At 39.8% G+C, this 11,848-nt stretch overlaps 1 protein-coding gene across 1 annotated transcript in view; it reads right to left on the reverse strand.

Annotated features, from left to right (window-relative positions):
- The window catches only part of LOC103030382 (plexin-A2), a 104,996-nt gene that overhangs the window by 2,341 nt on the left and 90,807 nt on the right, over window positions 1-11,848 (reverse strand). Inside the window, exons 25-31 of the mRNA XM_049471686.1 lie at window positions 9,011-9,170; window positions 6,680-6,783; window positions 6,484-6,580; window positions 3,788-3,984; window positions 3,033-3,202; window positions 1,924-2,136; window positions 471-621 (exon numbers count right to left, since the gene is read on the reverse strand). Coding sequence (XP_049327643.1) covers window positions 471-621; window positions 1,924-2,136; window positions 3,033-3,202; window positions 3,788-3,984; window positions 6,484-6,580; window positions 6,680-6,783; window positions 9,011-9,170 — 1,092 coding nt within the window. The remainder of the gene's footprint in view (window positions 1-470; window positions 622-1,923; window positions 2,137-3,032; window positions 3,203-3,787; window positions 3,985-6,483; window positions 6,581-6,679; window positions 6,784-9,010; window positions 9,171-11,848) is intronic.

Genomic DNA, 11,848 nt, shown 5'->3' on the forward strand with positions numbered 1-11,848 from the left:
AGAGTTAAAAGCTTATCATTTAATTTTATTTCTATGTTTTTGTCATTTTCTCCTAGTTTAGTTAGGCCAATTATCCGACCAATTTAGCTGCTATTTAGCTATATATCCCCCATTACTAGTGAGGCTTCAACACAAGGTGGGTGAAGACTACCACATGCCTCCTCTGATACAGACTCCACCTCTTTTCTAACTGCTGCAGATGCAGGATTGCCGAATAGCCAGATGCTTTGTGATGAGGAGAAAGAGTGCCATCTACTGTACCCACCTACAGAGAGCAAGGCCAACTGTGCTCTCTCAGGGCTCTGGCAGCTGATGGCAAGCTGCATGACCAGGAAAGACAGCGATCTCTCAATCATAGCGGCAGCACTTAGACCGCTGGGTCACTCAGCGTCCCCTTTAAGATTTAACTTGCTCAGTAAAACACTAATTTAAGAAAACTGTTCACCCCTGCAATCTGAGCTGAGTCTCACCTCCTGGCTGTATTTGCTGACGTAGGCGTAGATCTCGTGCAGGGCGCTCAGCATGTTGAACTCGTGTGAATGGAGACGAGCCTGCTCCGCCAGATACGCGTTCATGTCCTGATCGCTGATGGCTGGCAGGCGGCTTATGTCAGCGTAGTACCTGAAACAGAACAAACACACCTGCGCGTCACCTGGGTGCTCTGGATTGTCTCTGGAGTGATGCAGCAGCAGAGCTAATCATCCAACATTAGCTTCCGATCTCAGCGGTAAGACATTTTACAATCACACCCAGTCTATCATGTATCATCACTGATAAACTATGCATTTTATTCTGATTCACAGGGTACCGATTTGACTTGGTCAATTTATTTAGGAATATTTCAGTTCTAGGAATCTTTAACCTATCATTATTAAATATGAGGAATTAACCCAAGATGGTTACGTTACTGTTTTACTATTTTTATTTAACGTGTCCCTAAAACAACAGTGTAATGTAAACATGCATTAAACACACTTTAACATAACCTCTGACACAGAAAAAGTTCTTGAAAAAGGCTTTTAAAATGTTTTTAGTTACAAAATGTCGGTCTAAGTTTAAGAAAGAAACGTGTTGCTCATGTTAGCTTCTCTACAACTACAGCTATCAATCTCGGGTTTATAAGAATCGATAACGGATCAAAAAAATATTTTTTTAATAAACCCACCCATCGTCTCACATTTAAGAGTTTTTCAGTATTGCAAAGCAGACTGTGAAGCAAATCATCAATACCATGTAACTGACAAGCAAAATACAGAACAAGAGTATTGGGACACCTGTTTCCTTCCTTATTCCAGAGATTATTCCTCAAACCCCCACTTTGCAGCAGACATGGTGCCTCCAGAGTGTCATATTCTACTGTCAGTAAATCTCTACTACAACTGCATTTCCAAAGGTAGCAACTTAAAATACCTAAATGTATGTATTAGAATTCCACATATATTTGGACATTTTACTATATGTATACACACAAGTATTGTTCAGTTACAAATGAATTAAACAAAGATTATGATTATACTATAACATCTACGAGCCACTAGATGGCACTGTGCTCTCTCTTTTCAATGCACAAAAGATTTTTCCAGGTATAATCAGTAGGAAATCTCAACAACTACCTCAACTCCACTTCATTAATTATTAAAACTCGTGGCAGAGGGCAATCAGATCCTCACAGTAATGTACCAACCTCTACAGTAAAACCTTTCCAGGAGACCAGAGGTGCTTTTTTACTGCAGCCGTGGTTAAACTGCCAGCTAACTGCCTTTACGATACACTGGAGGAGTAAGAGGTAAGTAAACACATCATCAGACTAGATAAAAGAGCACAAGGTAGATCTTTATCTTCATATTAGCCAATTAATCAGTAAACCAATGACTGGATCCAGCTTATTGCCAAACACACACACACACACACAGACAGACGTACCGCTCCACCCAGCTCTTGTAGTGTGGGATGTCTTTAGCGTAGAGCAGTTTATTGGAGGGCGAGTCTTTTCCCAGGCGATGTTCCGATGTGGAGCAGGAGTCCATGAAGGTCTGAGCCACCACAGACAGACAGGCGTCTGTTATACTGGATTTATGGATGTCGAACACAAACTGCGGGTTTTTGATCACGTTCACCCAGAAGCGCAGAGGAAGACTGCAGGAAACAGCAAGTACCAGTTAGATCCACAAGTTTACCAACTAACAACCATTTTATAGTACATTTTTCACCACTAATTAATAGTAACAGTGTTAATCTGTGTATCTCTCTTTATGTTAATATATATACTTACATACACTACCGGTCAAAATTTCTAGAAAATCCCTATTGTTTGATAAAAAAGCAGCTTGTAGCACTGAACTGTTTTCTCAGCTTGATTTATATTCAATTACTTTATTACTGCAGTTATTCACCTATAAGATCTCTTAATAAATCTCTTCTCTGCTGAAACTGAGACTCAGTCCTTAATCATGTTAATCTGAGCTAAAGGCTAAAGCTGCTGTTTCCATGTGGGTCAGCCAGACGTCTTCCTGTAGCAGTTTTTTTTCTCCAGTTTCAAAACAAGAGTCTTTATTTGAAGGTGTAGGAAACAGTACTCACCGCTCTCTGGCTTCATCTGTAATTTCTCTAAAGAAAAGAGACTTCTACTTTTAATAGTTATAGAGTTCTCTGTGTTTGTGTGTCTTTTATTATTATGATGATGAAAGTGTGAGTGTGCTGTGTGTACGTGTGTAAATGCTACAGTAGAGAGAGTGCAGTAATATGATCTGCACCAAAGACATTTATTCAGTTTTTACTCATTTTTCCTTAAAAGCACTGGCAGTTTACAACTAACCTTCTAAACCATTTAAGTTAATTGGATTTTGTAGCATTTCAGGTTATTCACTGGACCTGAAGTGCTTAAATTGCAAAAATAAATGGAAAACACTGGGGGTGTTTTAGGTGTTTTACAATTTTTGACCGGTAGTGTGTATGTGTATAGATAAATATATAAATATATACTACTGGTTAATAGATTATCCACGATCATCCAGTGCTGAGGGAAGTCTCACCAGTTGCTCTTCCACGTGTGCCGCACATCGGGGTCGTGGATGCCGTGTTTATCTGCCTGTTCATCCAGGAAATCAAACATGTATTTGATGGCCAGCGGGAGGGCGCTGCCGCGGTGGACTGTACTGAACAAGGTCTCGAACAGATCATCCACAAACTTCTGCAGCGTCCCCTGAAAGAGCAGATATCAGAATTAACTTACAGTACAGTACCGTTTCTTTATAGCAAACCAAAACACTTTTTGACTTATTTATAGCACTTCATTAACACTAGTCATATTAGCATTAAAAAATATGTCTAAATATACGCACAAAAAAATCTGTATTTAACATTTTTTACTTATGGTGAAAGTATTTACTGTTAAAAAATCCAATAATTAAATAATTAGACCTTTTCCTCCATGGTTATTAACGATGTATTTTTGCATTAAATATAGAAACTACACATTTTCTTTGTATCAAATACTGTGTTTCTGCATATATACAGTATTTATGTGTCATTACATTTGCATTACATGCATGCAGTACTGTATTAAGTTGAGCAGAGGTACACAAAATTTAGCATGTAGAATTAGAAGTTCAGTTTTATCTCTACGAGGAAATCGGTGTAAATAAATGAGTCTTTATTAATGGATCAACTCAAATCAATTTTACGCCTCGTTAGATATGAAGAACTTTTTCTCGTTTAGCTAATTAACAACTCATAAATGTGTTTGTGTATCAGGTGTGTTTGTGTGTGTGTGTGTTTCAGGGTTCACCTTGGTGGCCAGTAGTCGGGTCAGGTAGATTTCAGACACCATCTTGCTGCCGCGTTCGGCCTCCTTCTGGTCTCCGTGCTCGTGGTTTTTGACCAGATGCCAAACCTTCACTCCGCTCTCCAGATCCGGAGTGATCATCGGGGCCCGCGAGCGCATGCTCTCCGGACTGCCAGCCGACGCAGAGCGAAGAACCGTGTCTGAGAGAAAGAGAGAGAAAAAAAAAAAAGTGTTTAGACCAGGGATTCTTAAACTGTAGCAGTTGTGAGAGTGATGCTACACCGTGTGTGACTGGAACTCTAGCAGCCCGTCAAAGTGTAGTTCACACACTTTGTATGGTGCAAAACAAAATATAACCAGCATCTTTACTGAACTCACTTTTATTTTAGCAAAATTAACATTTAATTGATAATTTTTAACCAAGAATAAGACAAAATCCCACTGTGCTCCAGCTTCTTCAGTGCTGAGCATCACTTTAGGGACCGTAGGAAAAATACCAGACAAAATGAGTAATGAATAAATCTATTTAACTTTCTTAACATGTGACAAACCAACAGTGCAGTAAAAAACATACACATCACGCGATTACATTTTGAGAAGGTAAATAGTTTTATTTATTACTCGTTTTGTCTGGTATTTTACCTACAGTTCTTAAAGTGATGCTCAGCACTAAAGACGCTGGAGCATTTTGCCTCATTCTTGGTCAAATATAATCAAATAAACGTAAATACACTCTAAGTATAATCAAAACAACTAAGGTGCTGCCACTAGGATCCGACTGCCATCAGCAGCCAGAGTCTGAGAGACCAGAACTGGCCATGCTCTCTCTGGGTGAGTAGATGACACTCTCTTTTCATATAATTTCTAATTCAAATGTGATGTAGGTCAGCACAGGCACCTGTTAGGTGATGTATCAGAACTGGGGACCCGGAGCTTTCCTCTGAGTGCACAGACTACATAGAGATGCTACATCAATGTCAGATCGAAGCATTACTAGTGATAGAAGGAGACCTGATAAGTAGGTAGAGTAAGTACCTTTCAAATTGGATAAAAAATTTGCCCAAAAATACAAAAACTATGCATCCTTTCGGCAGTTCACGGCCTTCACTCATTAGAATGACTTCTAGATATGAAATGAACAAAATTCAGCAGCTACTACGCTGATCACTGGCTGATCAACTACATTTGAGCTTCATTTTCCATTTACAGAAAAAATTCTCCTATAACAGAAATGAAATGATGAAGAGAGAGAGGGTTAAACGAGGAGAGATAATGGAGATAATGAGAGAGTGAGAGGTTTTAGGAGAAGAAGGATTAGACAGAGAGAGAGAGAGTCATGTGATGGAGAACAGTGGAGAATGGTGTCTCTTCATTAGCTGAAGATGATCTGATAAGAGGAAGAGGGAAGCTCCATCCGTCTCGTCCTCCAAAGAGAGGAGGATAACCCTGCTCAGGCTGCGCGCCAGGACACACACACACACACGCTCGCTCGCTCTCTAATTAGCCTCTGCTTTCATCTACAGATTAGACAGGTTGAACTCTCACCCTCTTCACACGGACTGCAGGAGAGAAGACCCTCTCACTCTAAAACCGTCCGCCAAGGTCGTTCTGCACATCGATTCATACCGGTTAAAAAACAGCTCAGTCAAAACAGCTAATGCTGCTCTTCATACTGGATAACTCACTCTAAAACCGTCCGCCAAAAAGTCGTTCTGCACATTTCATACTGGTTTAAAAAACAGATAACATTACTACAGTATATGCTTTATGACTGGCATTAAACACACCGTCTGAAAATGTAATACATACACAAATTTACAGTAAATTCAAGACAATTTAAGACCTTAATTATCTGGATTTCTTTTAAGACTTTTTACAGACCCTAAAGTTGTGCAAGATCATTTAAACACATAACCTGATATTCTTTCAAAAATAAAAGAGATTTTTTTGTGTAAAGATGCTTATTTAAAGCTTATTTTGTTATTTTATTCTATATTTAAAGATTTTGTTATGCAGAAGTTTGGGTGGGTCGTGTTTTAGAGAGTAATATTTCTGACAGTGAGGCTCAGCATCCTCTTCCCTCAGAGGGTCAGCAGCATTATTACTGCCCACCATCTGGGAGAGAGGTTAAAGACTGCCAGCTTGGCATTCTGTGTGTGTGTGTGTAAGCATTAGCATTAGAGTGCAAGGGAGTCCTGGCACAGAGCCATGCACTGTGTGTGTGTGTGTGTGTGTGTGAGAGAGAGAGAGAGAGAGTAACTTTGGCACTTTGGTCTCCAGAGAGAGTCAGACACACTCTAAATCGGAAGACTGCTAAATCAGATTCTGCTACACAGACGCAAATATTAATAGTGATAATAAATACACAGAAAATATACATATCTACAGTAATGAGGACGATTAGATATGTAGAAAAGTACAACATCTTCAGGACAACATCTTTTCAAGGAACATTCATACATAGTCACTCACAAAACTGTGGCCTGCCTGCACTGCCAAGATAGCGATGAACGTCAGACCGCTGACATCTGTCTAGGTTGTATTCAGTCAGTGGAGCACCTGTGTTTTCCATTGACAAGATAGAGATAGCAATACTCCAGAAATGTACCTAAACACACCTCACTTCCAGATCACGACACCCATTGGTGTGTGTAGAGAGAGAGAGAAAGCGAGACAGAGAGAGAAAGACAGTTACTGACCGTATCTGCTGAAGCTGCGTGGGAAGCTGGCTGATGTAGAGATGTTGTAAGAGGAAGTCTGCTTTGGCACCAGAGCAACAACACACCGATCTGAAACCTAAACATACACAAAAAACAGCACATTTAATTCATTATATTTAATTTAGCATTAGCAACGTTAGCATTTCTATTTTAAATATCTGTTTAAAGAGCTGACCTGATAGTGCACGAGTGTGTTCAGTCGTTTCCAGTCGTTTTCGATCTTAGTGGTGATGTCCTCATCCTGTAGAACCACACGCGCCGTACGACCCTGACGCCACTCTGCGAAAATCACAGACACACACACACAATTAATGCCTCAAAAACAGCTTTTGATACAAAGAGCTTCACTTTATACAGTAACTGCTGTAAAGTGGGGTAAACCCCTGACTAATACCCCTGATTTTAGAGGAAGCGTTGGAGGAGGTCAGGTCTGCACTGTTTATCCACATAAAGCATCTCTAAACCACCCTGCTCTCTCTGATCTGACCAAAGGTAAAAAAAACATCCACTCACAACTTTTAGAGCAGAGACAGCAGAAAAACCATCAGAACAGAGTGTTTTAACACTGCCTGACCTACTCTGATACCACACACACACACCCACAGCACTGCATATGCATGCAAAATTCATATCCAACCTGTAACAATCGCTTGCACTTTCAATAATTAAAGCAGCTTTGCCCATCACTGCCATCAATAATCTATCAGCTCTCAGACGCTCAGGATAAAAGAGCAGAGCCAACTGTCCACCGGCGGCGTCGTCCTCAGAGTTACACCCTGAGAGAAACGCTGCTGTTCCTGCGCTCAGTTACACAGCTCCACTCTGACCTGCTGCTCACCACTTCACTGTGCTATCCAAAACATATTGAAATCGTTATAAAACAAACACACACACATATATATACACTGGTCCATACTGAAATTTTTCTGTCAATATCTGAACAGGTCTTGCTTGGCCATCCAGTCCAAATGTAGCTTTCTGCAGCTTTATGATGTTTTTCTTGACTTTTATTGCCACAACTCAAATCCTAGAATCAAAACAAGATCCTAAAGACATATAACCTGCTCTGCTCAAGCAATGAAACCATTATATATTATGGATTTGACCAGATTTAACCATGTGTGAATTACTATATTACTACATTTGGATAGCTGGTCCATTTTAATCCAACTACACACTATCTGGTGAAAAAGAGCAGGTTCCAATTAGGATCAGATTTAGGTTCAAAACTACTGGGAGAGCTTTAAAATTGAGTGGAGGTAGGCTAAATTGTATATTCATGTATAAAAAAAAAAAAAAACATAAAAATAAGTGTCTGGAAAAAATAAGAGACCACTTAAAATGATTGAAAATCCCTGGAATATAATCAAGAGGAAGATGGATGACCAAAAGCCATTAAACCAAACTGAACTGCTTGAATTTTTGCACCAGGAGTGAAGCAGCATAAAGTTATCCAAAAGCAGTGTGTAAGACTGGTGAAGGAGAACATGATGCCAAGATGCATGAAAACTTTAATTAAACATATAATAAAATTTACATATTAAATATAAATTGAAAAAACAAAAACTATATATAGTGTATTTAACCAAATTTTTGTGAATTGTGAAAATAACTGTAACTGAATGGTATGATCTGATATTTTATTATGCACTGTATCGGTTCCTAAATCATCATAACTAACCCATTAAGAAAAGGAAAATAAAAACCAGCATGAACACAGTGTAAAAATATCATTTCACATCCGCTGGATAATGATGAGCGTCTCGCTTGCTAATCTAAACGCCCTTTGCTCAATCTTTGTTCAAATTAATGCTCACGCCAAACAATCTGTCCATCCATCTGTCTGACCTTTAACACACAGTTAGAACAGGCACACGCACACGCACACACTCTTCCCCACACACACACACACACTAATGCTGTAAGGAGGGGCTTATCTTTTTGCAGTGTTAAAAAGAAAAGGAAATGATATTATATATTGTGCATCGTGCGGTTTCATTTAGGGCGTGTCAGTGTATTTTTGCTATCGTAACAACAGGAAAAGTACACCTTGCGTGTCTCAAATCACGCAAAATGCTTTTACTAATTCCCTTCATTAATCACGGGTGTGTTTTGGGTGTAGAGTGTCACTTGCTCATCATTCACTTTAAGAGTCAGGTGAGCTCTGACTTTGGCAGATTGCTATTTTACCAGCGCAGCGCTTCTGCATGTTTCTAAAGATATTCAGCAGAGGAAACTGACCTGCTCGATCAGGCTGTGAAGGAGCTTCAGCAGCTCATTTATTTTGTATTCTGTTTATTATTGACGTAAAAATTGGGTTAGTGCACTGCTGTCCTACTGGTTATAACAAGTGGGGGCGTACGCTCGTTGCCAAGATAGCAATAAACACCTCTCTGCTGACCTCTGTCTACAGTGTTTTCAGTAAGTGATGCACCTGTGTTTTTTGTTGCCCATCTGCATAGATATACAGATATATTCACATGCAACCAAATATTCACACACTTACCCAGGTCCATATCCACCGCCCGCGGTCTCTGGGAATAGGGGATGTTTTTATAAACGGCGTCCAGAATCTTCTCCTTCACTTGAGTGATGGTGTCACAGTTCAACACTTTGACTGGGATCTCAGCACTGTTCTCATTATCGGGGTTCACACAGCTCAGAGTCTGAGAGAGAGAGAGAGAGAAAGCAGAACAGAGAAAGATTGTGTTTTATATTTAAAGCCTATTTATTTATTTTTTGATCATTTTATTTCTTATTTTCCCTATTTTCTCACCAAGTTACACGGCCAATTACCCAACCCACTCACTGGGACTCCCCTATCACTAGTGATGCCCCAACACACCAGGAGGGCGAAGACTAGCACATGCTTCTTCCGATACATGTCAAATCAGCCACCGCTTCTTTTCGAGCTGCTGCTGATGCAACATTGCCGAGCAGCATCACAGCGCTAACACTCAGAGGAAAGCGCAGCAGCTCGACTCCGATATATCAGCTCACAGACGCCCTGTGCTGCAGACATCACCCCGTAGTGATGTGGGGAGAGAGCGCCATTTACCCACCCGGAGGGAGCTGGGCCAATTGTGCTCCCTCTGAGCGCCGTCAGCTTGATGGCAAAGCTGCAAGAGCGGGGGTTCGAACCTCCGACCTCCCGCTCATAGTGGCAGTGGGTTTCAGGATCGCCAACATGACGGTAGATTTTGGCTTCATTTTCATTGAATGAATGAGAACGGAGACACAACGTCCATCTTTTTTTTTTACAGTCTCTGGTTTATACTGTTATTCATTTACTACACAGTGTTTATAGTGTGTTTATAGTGTAATCAACAGAATATAGCATATGTATATTGTATATAGTCTGTACTTTTAGCGTTGGAATACAGCATATAGTGTATTAGGTAGAAAGTACAGAGAGAAAACTGTGAGGAAAGTTGGTTACTCTGGTTTGAGTGAAGCAGGTTCAGTAAATAAACACTGAAAGCTGAATAAAGAAGCTCATTAAAATCTTCTTGGCACAAACGAGCGGATCACTAATGCAAATTCCTGCTTTCACTCACAACTCCCGACCCGTGGGAATACAGTGTATTAGGGTCAGTGGATATTTAAAACCCAGCAAAACTACACTGCCAGAATGCCAAACATCCCCCAGCACTATAACAAGACTTTATTATTTATTTACTCCAATATGAGAAGAGATGATCACTAACAGCAACACTGTTTACAGCATGCTCCCATTTACATAATACATACATATACATAGGGACTACATGATTAATAACGATAAATACGTTCTAACTGCAGTATATACAGTTTTGTGCATCAAAGCCTGAACATCCTTGACCAATGACTGACCCTGTTGTTTTTTACAAAACAAATTACATTTTATGTCTAATTTGTATTTGTAAAGTTCTAATTATTAATTAAATATACAGTCTGTACATTTTTGTTGAGAACCTATAATTGCACCAAACATAAAAAAGAGTACTTTCAACACATGCATTGTGCTGCAGTGTTCTTTGCTTTAATCCACTGCATGAATAAGTAGACTAAGCAGTAAAGCCCTTTCCTGATGGTATTAATTTCTCAGGGGTCCTGGGGTAATTTTCTCTTTTATGGGGGTCCTCTGTGATTTTATTCCTGTCCAGAACGACCATGTATGTGTGTCCTCTGAGTAAATTACAGGCTGAACTATCTACTGTTTTCCTCTGAACTCTGTGCTCCTCCGGTAATTTAAGTCCTGTCCGGACGCACATCTCTGAGTTTCATCTCCTTGCGTTTAATAAAATAGCTATTTGCCCACTGTAATTACACTTTGAGTGCGTGTTTCCATGGAGATCCACATAAAAAAAACACAACAGCGAGTGGAAATGGAGGAGCTACTGAACGCCGAGAAAGGCTAAAAACTCACTGCTCCTCCTGTTTTTTTTCAATTGCAGACCAGATGCAGGAGTTTTATCACTTAGAAAAGGTTTAAAATATTTTTCACAGACAGGGCTAAAGTGCTAAAGACTGAGTTTGTTATTCTAATCTCCCCATGTTGGCAGTTGCTCTGATATCAGCACCATTAGCAGCGTCACTAAACCTCAGGTACCTAGCAAAAGCTATTTTTTGTTGGAATGGTAAAATCAGCAGACTGGTTCCATTTATTATATTATTTTCCCTCTCTGCACTCAGAAACACTACTGACTTTAATTTAAAAAAAATCTTAAGGACTGCTGCTTTTAAATGCAAAAAAAATAAAAAATCATGTAATTTGGCAAAGGCTGCCAAAACTTTTGCGTAAGTTGGTGTGGAGTTGTTTGAGTTGTGTGTGTGTGTGTGTGTGTGTGTGGTGTGTGTATTTAGTTAAAGCAGGAAGTGACCCAGGTTCATCTAATCACAGTTTGTAATTAAGATATTAATCTGAGGCTGAGTTCAGTAAGAGAGTGGAGCTATCAGAACATCACATATATCCTCATGCTCACCACGTCCACAGTGTTAGAGTGTGTGTGTGTGTGTGTGTGTGTGTGTGCATAACAGCAGGGAGCGTAATTCAGCCCAAACACACACACACACTTTGATTAGACTCCAGCAGCAGTGAAGAGATGGACCAAATATACACATCAAAGTCTCATCATTGGGTGTTATTATGCATGAGTGTGTAGAGTGTGTCTTTACACTATATGAGCTCTATAAGTATTGAGACCCTAAAATTTAAGATTTTTAAAGGAAAATTAAATAAATTCAACTTGATTTGGAATCATTGCTGTGAGGATTTGATTGCATTCAGTGACAAGAGCTTCAGTGAGGTCAGGATGTTGGATAATCATCATCATCATCAACTCCCTATTTTTGCGATGATGAT

Source organism: Astyanax mexicanus, chromosome 24, assembly GCF_023375975.1.
Source record: "Astyanax mexicanus isolate ESR-SI-001 chromosome 24, AstMex3_surface, whole genome shotgun sequence".
Taxonomy (NCBI): domain Eukaryota; kingdom Metazoa; phylum Chordata; class Actinopteri; order Characiformes; family Acestrorhamphidae; genus Astyanax; species Astyanax mexicanus.